Source organism: Peromyscus californicus, unplaced genomic scaffold (assembly GCF_007827085.1).
Source record: "Peromyscus californicus insignis strain IS unplaced genomic scaffold, ASM782708v3 Scaffold_4__1_contigs__length_199733344, whole genome shotgun sequence".
NCBI classification, from domain to species: domain Eukaryota; kingdom Metazoa; phylum Chordata; class Mammalia; order Rodentia; family Cricetidae; genus Peromyscus; species Peromyscus californicus.
In genome coordinates, this window is record NW_026294562.1 from 103,008,928 (window position 1) to 103,027,845 (window position 18,918).

Consider the following 18,918-nt stretch of genomic DNA (forward strand, 5'->3'; position numbering starts at 1 on the left):
GGCTCAGCAGATAAGAGCGCTGGCTGCTCTACCAGAGGTCATGAGTTCAATTCCCAGCAACCACATGGTGGCTCACAATCATCTATAATGAGATCTGGTGCCCTCTTCTGGCCTGCTGGCATACATGCAGGCAGAACACTGTATACATAATAAATAAATCTTAACAAACAAACAACAGGCTAGAAGAAATTAGGAGTTTTAAGAATCAGGAAAAGATAGCAGGAGGATCGGGATCCATCCCTGGTACATGGGCGGACTTTCTGGAGCCCAGTGCCTAGGGTGTGACACCTTGCACAGCCTTGTTGAGGGGGGAGGGACTTGAACCTGCCTCAGCTGAGTGTGCCAAGCTCTGCTGACTCCCCATGGGAGACCTTGACTTGGAAAATGTGGGGATGGGGGTGGCTTGGGGGGGAAGACTGGGGGGTAGGAAGAGAGAAGGGGGTGGGAATCTGTGGTTGGTATGTAAAGTGAATAGAAAATTTCTTAAAAAAAATTTGTAAAAAGTAGATAAGATTTCATATATAGAAGAACCAAAGGCTACAAGAAAACAGCTCTGATAAACACTTTCAGGAAAGTGATGGAATACAGAATTACCATATAAAAATCTTACAAAGCATTGAGTGTATTAACAAACATGCTGAGAGAGAAATGAGGAAAACAATCCCGTTCACCCTACCCCCCACACACACACACCCCAAAAGCCCTTGGAATAAACCTAACCAAAGAAGTGAAAGACCTTTACAATGAAGACCTCAAAAACACTGGAGATACTGAAGACCAACTATGTTTGCAGATTTTAACAATAAATGGTGTAAAGTGGTTATACTAAGAAGTCTAAAGATTCAGTGCAATCCCCATCAAAATGCAATGTTATTGTCACAGGAAAAAAAAAATCCTAAAATCCATGCAGAAACAGAACACCTTGGATAATCAAAGCAATGCTGAGCAATACTGGCACAAAAACACATAGATCAATGGAACAGAAGACCCAGATGTTAACTCTTGCAACCGCAGCTACCTTATAAGAAAAGTGTCAAAATACATGTTGGAGGAAAGTGCATTTTCAACAACTGGTGCTGGGAACACTGCATGTCCCTATGTAGAAGAAGGAGGAAATGATGCCATCTCTAGCCCTGTACAAAACCAACTCCAGGTGGACCAAAGACCTTAATGTGAGATCTAAAACTGAAACTTAGAGGGAAAAGAGAAACCACTCGATACAGACACAGGAAAGGATTTTCTGGATAGAACCCAATCAGGAAGCAATGCCAACTATTGACAAAAAAGAAATGATGACAGTAATTTAAAAGCGATACAATAGAGATGATAGTTGTGTAGAGAGACAGCCCAAAAAAGTGGAGTAGAATCTTTGCTAGCTGTATTTCTAACAGGATTAATATCTAAAAGAACTAAAATAAATAAATAAATGTTCTGGTCTCCTTACTGTTGCTGTGAAAAAACATTCTGACCAAAAGGCAACTCAAGGGAGACAAATTTGTTTCACCTTATAGGTTATAGTACATCACGGGGAAATCTGGGTGGGGACTTGAGCTCATGGGGGAGTGCTGCTTGCTGGCTGGCTCACAGGCTTATGCTTAGCCAGCTTCTTTAGATAGCCCAGGACCACCTGTCTAGTGCTGGTACTGCCCACAGTGGGCAGGCAGCCCACAGGCTAATTTGATCTAGGTGATTCCTCAATTGAGGCTTTCTGTAGATGACTCTAAGCTGTGTGACGTTGACAAAGCTAGCTACAAGAGATTAACGAAGCAACCAGTCAACAAAGGAATAATGAATAGTTCTCAGAAGATGAAATACAAAATGGCCAATAGACGTACAAAACCATTTTCACTCTCACTAGACATCAGAGAAATGAAATTGAAAATACCTTGCAATTCCATCTGACCCCTGTAGGACTAGCAGCCATTTAAAAAAGAACAGATGGGCTGCAGAGATGGCTCAGTGGTTAAGGCCACTCTAGAGGACCCAAGTTTGTTTCTCAGCACCTATAGGAGCAACTTACAATTGCCTGTAACTTCAGCTCCAGGAGATCTGATGCCTTCTGGTGTCTGAGGGCATGGTCACTTGTGGCATACATCTACACACATATATATCAATTCCTTTAAAGAATAAAAAAATGTTTTTAAAAAGTGTTGGTGAGGATGAGGACAAAGGTAGCCATTATATACTGTAGTGAGAAACTGGTCTAGCTATTATGGAAGTCATTGTGGAGGTTCCTCAAATGAAAGGATGTATTATATGACCTACTTCTGTCGCCTCTAGATATTTACCTGAGGGTCTCAGTTAACACATCACAGACATACGGTATTAATAGTAGCTTAGTTACAGACCAACCCCAGTGTCCAACAAGAGAGGAACGGATGTGGTATATACACCTAATGGATTTTCTGTTTCAGCTATACAGAGGAACGAAATTATGTCATTTGCAGAAAGGTGATGCAGCCGGAGATAATCACGTTAAGTCAGATGTGAGAGAAGGTTTTCTCTCACTTATGGATAAGCTCTTGTATGTATTTATGACATGAAGGTAGAAGTGAGACTCTGGAGGAACCAAGAGGACTAATAGGAGAGGGGAGAAAGTTTAGGAGGGAGGGGTGTTTTGTATGGTACATACATGCATGAAAATATCCTTATGTAGAACAATTGAATGTATAACAAATACACATGATGAAGAAATGTTTAAATAATAAGAAAAAGATGGAATCCACTCATGAGTAACTCAGTCACCATTCCAGTATTTCAGGTTAGGTTCTGCCCATGAAGCAGGCTGTGGGCGGGGTTTGGCAAGGAACTCGAATCAATGGTTTAGAGAAAGAAGGCGACAAGCAAAAGGTGCCGAGAGTTTAGATATGGCGCAAGCCTGCTCAGGTGACCAGCCCTGACTGCTGACTTACTTTGGAGATAAGTTGACTCAGAATGGCCCGATCTTTACACCCTCCTATCAGTTACTTCCTTACGTTGGATGTGGGTCAATCTGGGAAAAGGGCTTGACCACAAGAGAGGCGCTTTCTTCAGCTGAGGAAACCCTGAACCTTCCAATGTGATGACTGAAACCTGACACCAGTTCCTGCAGCTGTGGCCACAGGCCTTTCTTGAGGAAGGACCTGCAAAGCGTCCCAGCATCTATCACAGTAAAACAGTTGACTCATGCGTTGGCAGAGTTCTCAACTGCTAATGAAAAGCCTTGGAAGTGACTCTGAATCATTTCAGTATTTTAGAAATAAAATTGTGTTCTATAACATCTTGCTATGATAAATGGGAGCCCTTTTGCCAACCTTTAAAGGGAAGACAGTGGTCATTTTATTTCTTTCTCTGGTGTGTTTATTAACGAGAATTCTACCCTCAGGAAGAGCTATCTCCTTCCTAGTTTATTTGTACAACTACTCATATCAGTTTTGTTTTATTCTAGGAATTATAGTCTCACTACCAGTATCTTTTAACCATGTGGACCCCAGCTTTGGCCGTTAAGGAGCCCCTGTGAGAGAATCCCTGTCACTTTGTGACCTTTATGCACCGCACGGTGTTCCACACTCAGTTTGTGTTTTTCCCGGCTCCACTCTGGGATCAACTTATTTTACAAGGAGCCTGGTCCATATTGTTAGAAACTGAGGTCTGGGAGCTTGGTGCTCCCTGTTGGGAAGATCGAAAACAACTACAAAAACAAATCCCGAGTGTCACCTAAAGTCTGGTCACTGGTAAAATCACCTCAGTGTCTTTTTAGAACTGATTCGTTCAATCTGGGATCCAAACAAGGTTGATGGCATGGCATTATTTAACACATTTTCTACTCCCCCTTTGTGTGTGCATGTGGTGGGGGTGGCTGGGGACTGAACCAGGGCTAGGCAAGCACCCTATCACTGGGCTACACCTCCAACTCTCAGATTGGTTGTTTAGCAATAAGACTTCTTATGGGAGCCCACATGATCACCTGTTTGCCTCTATTTGTCTTGCTACACAGTGAGCTCAAATGTTTTTGGCTTGATGCATCTAACACAAAAATTTTACACTGACCATCAGATGGTTCTAGTAGCCACTGAGTTATTGTAAAATGAGGAAATTGTCTAATTCCTTTATTATTATTATTATTATTATTATTATTATTATTATTATTTATAAAGGAGAACACTGAACCACCTTGAATACAATTTGTATAGGAAAGGCTTTATTCTGCCTTCTTGTATTCTAGGTTGACTCTCACCATAGCAGCTTCCTGAAATGACCAGACACCTCTTCTCCATATGTCAACATCATCTCACAGTATTTTAAAGGTTTTTCTTTATTTTTTGTGTATAAATGTTTTGTCAGCATGTGTGTATGTGCACCATGCGCATGCCTGGTGCTCTCAGAGGTCCCAAGAGAGTGTCGAATCCTGTTGAACCGGAACTAAGGATGTTTGTGAGCCACCACGTGGGTGCTGGGTCCTGAACCTGGGTCCTTACAATCACTGGGCCATCTCTCCAGCACCATGATCTCAGAATTTTAAATATTGAGTCTACTCCTTTGTAAGTTGTTATTCTTTTACCCCCACTAAATACACAGGGTCTCAATATTTAGGCCTAGTACCCTGGAGCTCATATTTAAACCAAGCTGGTTTAGAACATGTGGAGGTTCCCTTACGTCTGCTTTTACAGAACTGGGGCCGGTGTGCTCCACCGAACCTGGTTGTTGTTATTGCCACGTTTGGCAGTAGGGTCCTCGTTAAGGGAGCTCTTCTGCTGTGAGCAAGCCCCTCTCTTCTGGCTGCCCTGTTTTCAGGTAAGGCTAGACACCATAGGCCTATGCTGTACCTCTTCTCCTCTCTCTCTGAAGTCAGCCATTTTTCTGTGGAGTACTGGTTCTTTTGGGAGGAAACAGTTTTATTTTAGCTCAGTGTGGTTAGGTTAGTCTCTCATAGTTTTCCTTTAAAAAGGAAAGAAGAAAAAGCTCATCATGAAATTTTGTGTTCTCAGGAAAGCCCATCTGTTAACTCATGACATGTCCCCCAACTCTATACTCTCTGCACTTCCCCTGACTCACAGATTCAAATTCAGTAGGAGTTAATGTTTTTCATCCTCCAAGTTAGTATTCCACTTTCCTTTTTATTTCTTTTGCCGAATTCCTCTGTGTTACTTGGTTCCAACACAAGTGACTTTACATTGTTTCTCACCCTGTGACTCCTACTCAGAAGAATCGAGCAAGTTCATGTCAAAGAAACAAGACCCCGTATTCCTGTGCTGGAGCAAGAGGGGGCAGGCATTCGGAAGAGAGACTCCTAAGACGACGGAAATGAAATAAGAGGAACAGATGCCATGTTCCTTAGTGGGCAGGGCCCTGACCCTTGTCATCGTCACAGGCAGAGGTGGAGTCCAGGTCCCTGTGGAGTCTGTCCTGTGGTGAAGCTTCCTGTCTTACTATAGTTAAACCCACATTTGGGGATGTGATTATTAGTATTATAAGGTCAAAGTATCTATAGTACGTCTTACTGAGTTTTATAAGCCAAACCCAAGTCCCCTGCCACAGGACAATGCCACGGCGCTAAAAGTCCTAGTTCTAATGCTTATTTTGATGGTGATGTACTCTACAGCTTGTTTTTGTTTGTTTTCTTTATTTTCCTTCGGGTCTTCTATTTCTGGCAGCCTTAGTGACCAGACTGAGTCATTTGTGGCTCTCTTTGTCCCCATCACTGGCTGACCCTCTTAGCTGCTGCAGTGTCTCAAGAGGGGCTTCTTCCTTTTTTGATTGGAGGAAGTGGGGGAGAATGGGGTGGTCCTTGCACATGACTGTGAAACAAGAGAATGGGTTCAGCACTCAGTGACAGATACTTGTACGTAAATGTGGGTAGACAATACATAATAAATTGTCTACAGTACTGGAGAGTGAACCTAGGATGTTGTACATGCTAGGCATGTGCTCTACCACTGAGCTGGTTTCTCAGCTCTGTTTATACTTATCTTGTGATAGGGGCTTCTTGATAAATTGTTCAGGGTGGCCTTAAACTCATTCTGTAGTCCAGACAGCTGACATTTACACTCCTCCAGCTTTAGTCTTCATCAGACTAGCTGAGTTCACAAGCCCTGTGCCACCAGGCCCTGATAAATATATACATTCTGGTACTTTTTTGCAAGGGGAGTGCCCACGGCTTTGTGTGCACACACCCTTCCACCTCTGTCTTTTTGGTAGTCCCCTCTGAGGCCCGGAACCTTTGCTAGACAATTAGGCTGTCCAGGGAAGTTTTAGGCGGTGATACCTTCCACAGACCAACCGACAGATAGGAGCATAGAGAAGTGAGCAGGGCGGGCGCTGCGAGGTGAGGGGCGTGGCCAGGCCGCGAAGATTGGCACCCGCCTGCTGCGGGTCCTCGGGCGCCAGCTCTCCTGCGCGTCACTTCATCCCCGCGCGGTCTCGGTCTCTTTCCTGCCAGCTCCTGCTCGGCGGTGTCTGGGTCTGTCTCTGCACTCGCGGGTTTCGTCGCCGCTTCCCTGTCTCCAACGCCCCAGCCCTGCTGCCGGCCCTCCTCCGAGACCCCACGGGAGAGCCCTGAGAGACGTTGGAGCCGGTGAGCTGGGGTGGGGGTCACCCCGAATACGGCCCAGGACTGTGGGGACCTGCGTCAGGAAGGAATACTGAGTCAGCCTGAATCAGCTAGGACCTCACAGCTGGAGCGTGTTCTGGGCCGTTCTATTTTTGTTTTCTAACATCTGAAGCCAAACTTAAGCTGTAGTTTAGAATAGTGGAAACGAAGCGGGAACCGAGCCGAGGAAAAAGCCTTCTTACTACAGAGGAAGTTGTGGGCGGCCACAAAGGTCCCGAGGTGGGATTTTGAGACTAGGTTTGCAACAGAGTGGTTTCACCTAAGTTTTCCTCCTCAAACAAGCCTTCAAAAGTCGTGCTACATTGTACCCTCTCTCCCCAAGAGAGCAGGGAAGACTTTGTTGAAATGAGAGAGTGTGGGACAGCAATTAATACTTAGAATTCTCCGCTAAAGCAAATAATTCCAAAGCAGACCTGTATGTGACTCTTCTCAGTCACCAGTTCTCAGCACATAGTTTGGGTGAACTGTTTGGGTGTCAATGCCAGGCCACTGTGTTACCGCTGTCGTCCATATCATTCATAATTAATGAAAATTAATGACTAATGGTTGAGGTGATGGCAGAACCCAAAGTGAATTGTGAAAAGGTCAACATTCATAATAATTAAAGACATCTATTTGCATAGTGCCTTAAAGTTTTATAATGCACTCTTGAGTGGTCCTCATAAGTACACATTATTCACCTTCAACGAATGAGAGCTAGCCACGATGCCTTCCTTACTCTTGAGGCTGGGGCATGAGAATCACAAGTTCAAGATCGGCCCAGGTGCTAAGAGGGGGAGTTGTTATTGATAGAATAATGCAATGCTTAAAGATGCAGCTTTGTACTGGGAACACCACCACTAATGTGATTTTCTTGTTGTGAAAACACCATCAGTGAACATGCACATCTATATGGTACAGACTACAGCATGGCTAGGCTGTATGGAATATGCTACCAGCTGATATAGCATGCTGTTTCACAGAAGCTGAGTAATTAGGTATGTGCTCCAAGATAATGACGGGAAGTGTAGTGCAATGCATGTTCAAGCCAGCAGTATAGCTTATTGTCATTTCAAGTTTTATCAACTGTACACAGTTGTGTTATATTTTTATATGACAGGCATCACCGCAAACATGTGAGTAATAAATATGTAATATGCCAGGGCTGTGACACTGGTGACTAAGATGTCTCTAGACAATAGGAATTTTTCAGCACTCTTATATGGAACCTGCAGTGTAAAAAGGGTCAAGGAAAAACACTCTGCACCTGACTAGACCTGAGACCTGGGCCAAGAAAAAATCACCCTGATTTGAGCCCAGACCAGAGCTTGAAATCGCACCAATCCCTGAGTTTGCCCCAGAGTCAGACTGAAGAATCCAACCAATCCCTGAGCACAGAATCCCACCAATCCCTGAGGTCCCTGAGCTTGAAATGCCTCCAATCCCCGAGCTTGCCCCAGAATCAGACTACAAAATTCTACCAATCCCAAGCCACCCTGTAAAGCTCCTCCTCCCCCAAGAAACCCTGTATAAGCTCTGTACTCTGTTCGTTTGCTGCTGTTTCTCACCCAAGGCAGCCTCCCTCCTGGATTCTTCCTTCCCAATAAATCTATTAACACTTCTCCGGGGGAGCAGAGCAGAGCTGTAAAAACTTCTCTGGGAAACCCTCCCCTGCTGGAACAGAGCTGTTACACTTGCATTGGGGAAACCTTCCCTGGAGCAGGGCTGTAAGCTGCTATGCTTACAGTGACTTTGTGGTGTTCCTTGGCTCCCAACTGCCAGGATACCTTTCCATCTGAACTGCAATGCTTACAGGACCCCCACACGTATACAGTCCATTATTACATTTTATGTAGTGCATGGCTGCAGTCATATATCAGTTTCAGGATTCAGGAATAATATGTCACCTGTTTGGCATGGTGACACACACCTGGAACCCTAATACTCAGGAGGCTGAGGCTCAAGGATGTCAGGTTCAAGGCCAATCTGGTCTACACAGTGAGACTTTTTTTTTTTCTTTTTAAACGTAATGATTTATAACTGAAAAATAGTGACATAGTGACTGCCATGTAATGTGCTCCTGCTGTGCAGTAGGCCTTGTAACAGCTGCTTGAGGCTCTTCCACTCTTTTTCTGTAGCATTTAGTTCATTTTGGAGATGAGGATCCCAAAGCAATAGAGAAGTGAAATGTATGCCCAAGAACCCGGAGTGTTCTAAGCCAAATCTTCAGTTAAGCATTACCAGCAGTGTGACTCAGGATAGAGATGGGCTTAGAACGAAGTCCAGTGGTGCATGAAAGAACAGAGCCTGAATGCGGAGCATAGGCGTGCTCTAACAACATGCAGACAAGACGGTCCACACAGTCTTGCTGATGCCCCTTCCCTTCTCCCAATAGTGGCCACAGTTCTCTCAATTTAGTGATTGATTGATGAGTTATTCGTATGTGTTGCTTGACTCGAAGGGAGAGATGGACTGACACAGTGCAACATTACCCTGTATCTCATCAGCCAGAACGCTGCCTGAGAGACTGGTCTAAACTCATGATGCCATTCCTATCAGAAACTCTACAGTGGATCCCAGTAGGATCGGGACCACAATAAGGTGATAAAGGCTGTCGGGATTTGGCTCTGCTGGGCTGTCTAGTCCTATCTTTGCTCATAGGTTTTGCATTCCAGCTCGTCACAGTCACACCATTCTACTGAAAGCCTACACAGCTCACTGTTTCCTGTTACCAAAAGGCTTTGCTACCACCCACTCTGCTTCTTACCCCATCACTTGGCTAACCCAGTCTATACTCTTTATATTCCAGTTCATTTATTTATGCATTCATTTATCCAGCAAATACTTGTCCGGTGCCTATCACAAACCGTGCTTGGCTCTGGGTGAGAAGATGTAGTCCTATGTGTAAACAAGGGGTGCAATGAAGAAACCACAGAGATGGCTATCTCATGGTTAGGGGGAAGGGTTTTTTTTTTATTGTAGATAAGAGAGAGAATAGCCAGAGGCATCTGGGGGAATCTAGCCATGACTCCCTCTAGGGGACAGAGAGAGGAGCAAAGGGAAAAGGCAGGGAGAGGAGGGGATAGGCAATCGCCAGGGCTATGGGAGCAGAGAAGATAGCAAAAACGGCGGGAAAGTCCTTCCAGTTACCAGTGGTTACGGCGGGAGGAGGGCGGGTTAACTGGAACAGCCTGGGAACTACTGTGGGGCCTCTGATCTGCTGGAGGCTTGTTAATAGAGAACTAGATGCCCTCTCCGGAGATTGGGGGCGGGGGGCTATAGGAGAAGATAAGAAAGTAATGGCTCTTACTGGCAAACAGAAACCCACTTTACAAGGTTTCTGAGGAATCCTGAGTGTTTCCCAGGTCAGAGTCCAGCTGAGCGCAGACTACCATCTTGGGGGGCTGGGACCTGACGCTGTGGTGCTTTGATTTTGTAGCATGCGTTGTATGTGTATAATATAGGAGACCTCAGAGAGTGCTAAGTCCTGTGGAGAAATAGGCAGAGAACAGGACACGGAGGCGGCAGGGGCGCTGCCAGGTAACAGCTCACCCATTGGATGATATCTGAACACAGCTGAAACCATGGGAGGTGAGGTGGGGAATTGGGTGGTTATTGAGAAAGCGTGTTCCAGGCAAAGTAGTACTACCTTCTCAAAAAGTCCTTTTCTGGGGCTTTCATCCGCACAGGTGCGCCTTTTCTGTTTCCCGCTTGCTCTTGTGTTTCTCTCTAAGGTGGCGCGCACTTCTTGGTGTTTATCTGTGTGCAGATCGGCTGCCCTCCTCAGTTGGCCTCAGCTTGAAAACAGGTGGCTTCTCAACACTCCCGTAAGGGCCTGATATATGTAGGCACTCAGAAATGTTTGCTGAATAAATAAAGAGGGACTCATTGGCCTAGCGCTTTTATTTATTTGTTTATGTAAATTATTTGTAAGATGGGCCTTGGGTGGCAGATCATTTGAAAGAAAGTTTAAATCCTAGACCTATTTTTGCCTGTTTGGTCTGAGTCCCTCGTGGGACCTCTGACAAGTGGGATATCTGGACGCTTTCAAAGAGTTTCTGGAGGCTTCCACTCTCCGTATTATCACAGACCCGCTAGCCTGCAATGGCAGATAGAATATCGCAAAGATCCATGTAGCTGAATTTGCAAGAATGTAATCTCCAGAGGGCTGGAAATAAGAGAAAACTCAAAGCCACAATAGTTACCTCTTGAACTACACTTAGCTGGTCACATGTAAAAGTGTGGCTTTTAATACCCTGTCACAGCTGCCCAAGGTCCTGTCACAGCTGCGGGTCCACCTGAGCTAGAGCACATGGAACTGAGCTCACAACACCAAGATGCATCCCTTGAGAATCTACCCTTCTCTTGTGTGTGCTCCACATAGAGTGAACTAGGGGTAAACCTCCTTACTGATGAGTCAGAAGATTGTCCTGTCTCCTGGCCTTCAGGAGAGGGAGAGAGCTTGAGGACTGTTAATCGTGATATTACTCAAGTGGGTTAGTTTATAGTCATCTGAATAACCCGGGAACTCCAAGCCAAGAAATCAACATGTCTGGAGAACAGATTTGTTGACTGAGGGTGCATATTATTTGCTTTGGGCTGCTGAGGCCATGATGTTCTCTTTATATGAAACAGTGGACATTTGAGCACGTCACACCCTCAGCGGTGAACTCGTGTGCAGACCCCCACTGAACTGTTTACTGTCCTTGCAGAAGCCATGGAAGAAGTGTCACCGTGCCCCATCAACAGCACTCTGTTCCAGCAGGAAGACCAGAAAGGGATCACCTACCGGATCCCAGCCCTGCTCTACATCCCTCCCGTCCACACCTTCCTGGCCTTCGCTGAGAAGCGTTCCACAAGCAGAGACGTGGATGCTCTCCACCTGGTGTTCAGGAGAGGGGTGATGAAGGGCCACTCTGTACAGGTGACTCTTCCCAGATAGGGGCCTGGGCCTCGACTTCTCTCCTCAGAGCTGAGTGCACTTCCGGGTCTGTTCTTTTTCTCCCCACCTTGGCCAGCAAATCTCTGTGTGGGGAGCTGAGGGGAAATAATAAAAACAGTGGCTTTTCCTGAGTTATTTTGTGCCAGGGAGTCACTGGATTTTAAGAGCCAGTTTGTACCCTAGGCACTGCTGTCAGTCATGATTTGCACGTGGGGGAACTGGGCAAAGAGTTTCTCATGTACTCTAAGTCATGCATCTCTCATCCAGCAGCAGAACAAACCCGGGCTCCAGCTCCTGAGGCCTCGGTGGCGCGGCCTCGGCGGTGCATTCAGACCCTATAATGGCCTAGATTTGGTTTTTTTTCTATGCCCTGGTAAAACCACCCAGGGAAGGGAGCCTTAGTTCAGCTGTCCCGAACGCTTCGTCTCCTAGCCTGCCTGCTGTTCTGCTTCTCCCCGCCTGCGCTTCATACTCAAAGTGGGTCCTTGGCTGTGTCACAGGGACGCTGTGACTCTGCTGAGCCCCCGTCCTTGCTTTGAATGATGCCGGTTCCCGTTTCCTTCTGAGGAGTTTGTATTTTGAGGACTTCCCAGTCCCTGTTTTTTACTGTATGTCATTAGATCTTCTGTAGCTTGCCAGGTCAGACTCCACAGAGGCCCAGCCCTGTGGTGACAGAGCCCAGAGTTTTAGATGTTTCATTTGCTCTAGGATAGGCAGAGATCAAACTCAGGTCATTACACTTGGTGCCACGCACCTTCACTCTGAGAGGTCTCACGGACCCCCATCTTTTCTTTTCTCTTCTTTCTCCCTCCCTCCCTCCCTTTCTTTCTTTCTTTCTTTCTTTCTTTCTTTCTTTCTTTCTTTCTTTCTTTCCTTCTATCTTTTCTTCCTTCCTTCCTCCTCCTCCTCTTCTTCCTCTTCCTCTTCTTCCTCCTCTTCCTCCTCTTCCTCCTGTTCCTCCTCCTCTCCTCCTCCCTTTTTTTTTGGTAAACTTTTATTGGCCTGCTATCATGTGTGCCAGGTACTGGAGACACAAATGCATATAATTTGGGTCTTATCCAAAAGGCTCCTAGTCTAAAAGGGGAGATAGTTACCAAAAATATGCATAGTGTCATATAGCTGCTATAACTTGTTAGAAGAGTGAGTTTCAAGGGAGATTTCCCAAAGGAGGTGACATTGGATTGGGTATTGGAGATTGATTTGGAAGTCCAGATGAAGCAAAGAAGAACATTCTTGAGAGACCACAGCATTTTACAATAGCTAGAATATCTTTTTTTTTCAAATGTAAAGCCACTTTGTAATAGTTGCAGATTTTGTGATTATTTGGGCCTTCAAGATTCTGTCCATTTCAATGTCATAGATTGTTTGTGAAAAGAATTGATGCTTTTAATAAGCTTTGTGTCTTCCTGTTAGTAACCCACTCCCACTATCTCCTTCTCTAACCCCTGGACTAGTGGGGACCCCTGCAGCCACTGATGGAAGCCGCATTACCTGGTCATCGGACCATGAACCCCTGCCCTGTGTGGGAGCAGAATACTGGGCGTGTGTACCTGTTTTTCACCTGTGTGCGAGACCATGTTACTGAGCATCGGCAAATTATGTCAGGCAAGAATGCCGCTCGCCTGTGCTTCGTTTGCAGCCAGGACGCCGGGTGCTCGTGGGGTGAAGTGAAGGACTTGACTGAGGAGGTCATTGGCTCAGAGCTGAAGCACTGGGCCACGTTTGCTGTGGGCCCAGGTCATGGTATCCAGCTGCAGTCAGGGAGACTGGTCATCCCCGCCTATGCCTACTATTTCTCACGCTGGTTCCTCTGCTTTCCGTGTTCAGTCAAGCCCCATTCCCTGATGATCTACAGTGATGACTTAGGAGTCACGTGGCACCATGGCAAGCTCATTGGGCCCCAGGTGACAGGCGAGTGCCAAGTGGCGGAAGTGACTGGGAGGGCAGGTAACCTGGTGCTCTACTGCAGTGCCCGGACACCAAACAGATTCCGAGCAGAATCTTTTAGTACTGATTACGGTGAGTGCTTTCAGAAACCAATTCTGAACCCACAGCTCCATGAGCCCCGCACTGGCTGCCAAGGCAGTGTAGTGAGCTTCCGGCCCTTGAAGATGTCTTACTCACAAGACCCAAGTGGTAAAGACGCTCCCACTACCCAGAAGCGCCCTCTGCTGGACAGTTCTCTGGAACTGGAGGAAGGCGTTGGAACACCATCACCAACATGGCTCTTGTACTCACATCCAGCTAGTAAGAGGCAGAGAATTAACCTGGGCATCTACTACAACAGGAACCCCTTGGAGGTGACCTGCTGGTCCCGCCCCTGGATCTTGCACTGTGGGCCCTCTGGCTACTCTGATCTGGCTGTTGTGGAAGAACAGGGCTTATTCGCATGTTTATTTGAGTGTGGGAAGGAACATGAGTGTGAGCAGATTGCTTTTCGTCTGTTTTCAAGCCGAGAGGTCCTGAGCTGTGAGGACTTCACCAGCCCTAGTAGGAACTAAAGCCAAAGCAAGACTGATGGGTGAGGACCCAACTTTCCACAGGAGGGAATGGCAGCGACAGCCGGGATAACAGGTCACTGATGTCTACAGAAAACCCAAAAAGCGAATATTTTGCTCCTTGTATTTTTTCACTGTTCCCTTTCCAATGAGCCTAGAGAAAATTGTGCCTTATCTTACACAGCAATAAGGCTGTTGAACTGGGAGTTTGGAGACCATGATGTGGTTTTGGCCCTGCTGTTGACTTGCTTTAGGACTGTGGATGTATCCCCTGACTCTCTGGGCATCAGGTCTCCATTTGTAAAATGTGAAGGTTGATTTGTGATTTCTTGTCTTCCCATTAAGAGAAGAGACAAGAAATTACTTCCTGTCCCGCAAACCCTGGATTCTGATCTTGAATGAAAGCCAGAGACTTATCTTTTTCAAATGACTCATTGCTAACCTGAGTATGAGGTGACATACAGGTGCTTTAGCCAGAAGAAAGATCTGTATTGTTCAAGTTTTAATAAGGAAAATGCCCTTATCCTTCTGATCACGCCCAGAGCTCTGCAAGTTCTCTATCCTGGAAGAACTAACTGAGAGAGCAGAACTGTGAGGCCGGCTGCTTTCCCCAGCATTGCTGCTATGTTCAACCTCCCCTTCTGCATCCAGAAAACATTTCCCAGGGAGAAAATGAGAAACCCATGCCAGCAGCCCTTGATAATGGTGCTTATTGCTCTTGATGCTATGGCCTCCATTAAAGATGAATCTGAGGGGGCTGAAAGATGGCTCAGTGGTTAAGAGCACTGGCTGCTATTCTAGAGGACCTGGGTTCTGTTCCCAGCACCTACATGGCAGCTTACAACCGTCTATAACTCCAGTTCCAGAGGCTCCAATCCCCTCCTCTGACCTCTGAAGGGCACTGCATGCACATGGTACACACACACACACACACACACACACACACACACACACACAGACACACACAGGCAAAACACCCAGTTCTCTTGTTCCTTGGCTCACCTCCATTTTTGGCTCTCCATCATTTACTAAGGATGGTCACAAGGCAGCCTGGTGTGCAGACCTTCAGGTTGAGGTGAAAGGGATGAATACGGACTTACTTCCCTTCACTTTTATGTGAAGCCCCCTGTCAGGGAAGACCGCTCTCCGGTGGGAAGTAAAGAGCAGCCAGGGCCCAAGGGTGACCAGGGCAGGTGACAGCAGGGGCAGTTGGGGAAAGGAGAGGATGAAAAGAGAAGCACCCTCTGAGGTAGGAACTCACTGGAGAACCCAGCTTTCCTCACACTGTACTAGATTTGGGTAGGCCCAGTGGCTCAATTCTGCAGCTAGAGCTAAAGGATGAAAACAGTATTGGAAGTTATGTGGGAATGTCCAAGAAGGGAGTCAAGGAAGGGAATTAATCACCTGCCAACATGAATGCCACTTCTCCCGTGGCCCTTCCTTACCCCTCCCTCTCCCCTTGTGTTTGTATCTACTCAGTGACTAGCTGTAAATTCCTTAACCGGGAAAAGGCCCACTGTGCTTCTTTCAGAAAAAGTAAGGAGAGGATTAGGGACACAGGAAGTCCAAGACGAAGACTAGAGAGACAGAGTGGGTGGCGGCAGCTGGGAAGGGCAGGAGCCGCAGATGTGAGAGCCTGCACCTTTGGGAAGAGAGGGGTCAGGGCCCAGCTTGAGGGGGTGGGGTAGAGAGGAGTGCTGTGGGGAGGAATCAGCTTGAAGCTGTTGTCCTGAAACTGGCCGGAGGGCAGAGACCTCCACAGGCCTGTGGCTCAGCCTGTGGGGGAAGTCCAACCCGAACCGTTTAGCAGTCTTAGCATGTTCGTAGTTCAGCTAAGTAACAAAGACAACTGTGGGCACTCCAGCTCCGCCAGTCATCCAAGCTTTCAGGGCCCTGGAGCCTGTCCCATGCTGTGGTAACGCTTCAGCTGTTTTCCGGTTGGCGGAGTAGAAAAAGCAGGGCGGGTAGTAACACCTGTGAAGGAAAATAAAGCAGAAAGACCTGTAGTCCAGGTGGAGAGAAGCCCGTGCAGGCTCTGATCTTCTGCCTTCAGAGCGTCCCAGTCTTCCCCTGCGGTCTTTAGAACGGGGCAGCACAGCACAGTAGCCCGCCACTGGAGTTCCAGAAAACGGAATCCTGTCCACTCTCCTGGCTCTGCCCATGTTCCTTAAGAGTCACCTCAGGACCATGTCCTTTGGTGCTGCATTTGGACCTGGTCATGAGTCTCTCCTCAGAGTGCCAGAAGATGTTATGAAGCTTCAGAGTGAACCTGAGAACCCACAGAGTCATCCTGAGGCTGAAAGATTGATGATCTCCATCCAGCCTATTGAGCTGATCACTCTTCTCCAGAGGGCCATGCCATCCCTCTATACAGCTGAAGTCACATTCTGAGCCTCCCATTGGTCCTTCCATGGGATGCCAGTATCTGCTGTGTCTACGAGACCTCTGCTAGGTGGGGTGAAGGAACCCTTGTTCCTTTATAACCCGGAGTCACAATAACTTACCTGTAGCATGGTTTTCCTATCACATTCTGAATTCCCTGGAAGTAAGAGCTGTCTGGCCCCTGTCTTTGTCCTCTGTCCCCAGCACTGGGTCTGAAATGATAGGCAGCAGGAGGGATAGGCTAAATGAATAAATGAATGAATGAATGAGTCAGAAATTCTTGGCCTACTTTATCTGCATCCACCCCTCTCCAGGTGCTCCCACATTCAAATACTACTGAAGTGTTGCCTGAAATAAATGGTTCCAGGTCAGTTACAATGCCCCTGGAGCTGGGCTTTTGTCTAGGCTGAGCCTGGTCTTGTCCCTGGAGCTAGGCTTTTGTCTAGGCTGAGCCTGGTCTTGTCCCTGGAGCTGGGCTTTTGTCTAGGCTGAGCCTGGTCTTGCCCTGTTAGATGTCCCAAACCTAAGGCCAAGCTGTGATGTGTGGGGCTCTCATTTCACTACCATTTCCCTTTTGTCCCTGGTTGGATTTTCCATGACTGTTACTCCTCCAGCATTCCAAGGGAGATGTTGAGCTCATCATGTTCTGAGTGTGTCTTGCTTGACTCTGTGATGCTGAAAGACCCTAACCTTTCAGGCTTACACACCCCCAAGCCCTAGGAGAATAAGGAACTAAAAAGAAAACTAGTTCCAAGGGCAACCTGACTCAGCCATTATTCAACCACCCCTGCAACAATGTAACAATGTAAAGAGATCTCTGTTAAGAGATGTGTTCAACTGTGACTGGGATAATTGCAAGTGTTCCAGGAAGGACCACTGTGACCTTTGTGTAAACTCCACTGCTGCCCTGATACCCCCCCTTAAGGTTTCAGGAAGAATGTACATGCGGACATGACTGTACCCACTCTGTGATCAGACCATGATCTTGTGAAATTAGCCTCTAGACATAAATCAATCAAAACGAAATTGTATGGGAATTGTAATCTTATGGCTTTTGTGGGTTTTTCCTTTAAAAGTACCCATGTGATTGCAATAGGCGCGACTCTTGCTCTTTGGAGCTGAGTTAGCCTGTCTGTACAGTCGCTTCAATAAATCTCGTGCTGTTGCATCAACTGGACCGGAGTCTGGGTTCTTGGGGAGCCCACTTGAGACCCTAGATTTTGGGGTCTATCAATGCCAGCATCAGACACATCACTATACCATAAACATGACCATCACTTAGAACAGTGGTTCTCAAACTGTGGGTTGGGACCCTTTGGGGTCAAGTGACCCTTTCACAGAGGTTGCCCAAGACCATCAGAAACAGATATTTACATTACAATTCATAACAGCAGCAAAATTACAGTTATGAAGTAGCAGTGAAAATAAGTTTATGGTCAGGGGTCACCACAACACCAGGAACTGTATTAAAGGGTGGCAGCATTGGGAAGGTTGAGAACCACTGACTTAGAACCAATAAAGATGCTTGAAGGTCTTCATTCCAGTGATTAATGATCTTTGTCACTAAGGAAACTGAAATTATCATCATCTTAATATCTATTAATGAATAGTTCATATTCAACATTTTTTTCAAAAAGTAAATTTGAAGTAATTTATTCTTTTCATGAGAACTTTTAACTTTAGTACTCTTTTGTATTTTCATACTTTTTTTTTGAGACAGAGTTTCTCTGTGTAGTCCTGGCTGTCCTGGAACTCACTTTGTAGACCAGGCTGGCCTCGAACTCACAGAGATCCTCCTGTCTCTGCCGCCTGAGTGCTGGGATTAAAGGCGTGTGCACCACCACCTGCCTTATACATTGTTGTTTAGTCAGTGGGAAGGAGCAGGGCCAGGGATGCTTGTGGCACTGCTGGGCTTGACCAGCTATTTCAGCACGGCTCCATACATTCTCTCGGTGAGTGTATGTGCTTTCTGGAAGTCACTTTTGGAAAGGCTTCAAGTAAACATAGCGATTTTCATAATACTGAGACTCTCCCAAGGCAACAGTGCCATCCAGAGAGTACTAACTTACCTCTTCAACAGTTTTGCAATAATTGTTTACAGAACCGTTTAAAGCAAGAGATATGACCTATTTTATTTTTGCGTTTTTGTTAGATTGCTCCAACTTGGGCCTGTGGGCTTGAGGGGAATATTCAAATCACAGGCCTTGGCTGTTCAATTTATTTAACTCATCTAATAGTTTATTAAGACTCATTAAACATTTAATTAATAGCAAATTTGATTTGAATGTTCCAAACACTGTAGGTAGTATTGGAAACATGGTTAATCCAATTATAAGCCACTGTTATGGCAAAGTGGGGCACAAAAACCCCACAGCCTGAGCACATGCTTACCTCACCACCTTGAGGCAGCAGAAGGGCCATGGGGTAGATCTGATTGACCAGGGAGTCCTCAGAAGGGCTTAGCTGTGTGAAGAGAAGAGCAGGGAGGCACCTTTCTCCTATCCTTGGTCTCTGTCATCCTCAGCATA

The 18,918-nt window shown here is 46.4% G+C and overlaps 1 protein-coding gene across 1 annotated transcript; it reads left to right on the top strand.

Moving 5' to 3' along the window:
* Positions 1-6,287: 6,287 nt before the first annotated feature.
* Positions 6,288-17,567, top strand: Neu3 (neuraminidase 3). Its single transcript, XM_052712809.1, has 3 exons — positions 6,288-6,553; positions 11,281-11,492; positions 12,965-17,567. The coding sequence occupies exons 2-3, from the start codon at positions 11,286-11,288 to the stop codon at positions 14,009-14,011; spliced, it is 1,254 nt and encodes a 417-aa protein (XP_052568769.1). The 5' UTR covers positions 6,288-6,553; positions 11,281-11,285; the 3' UTR covers positions 14,012-17,567.
* The last annotated feature ends 1,351 nt before the right edge of the window (positions 17,568-18,918 follow it).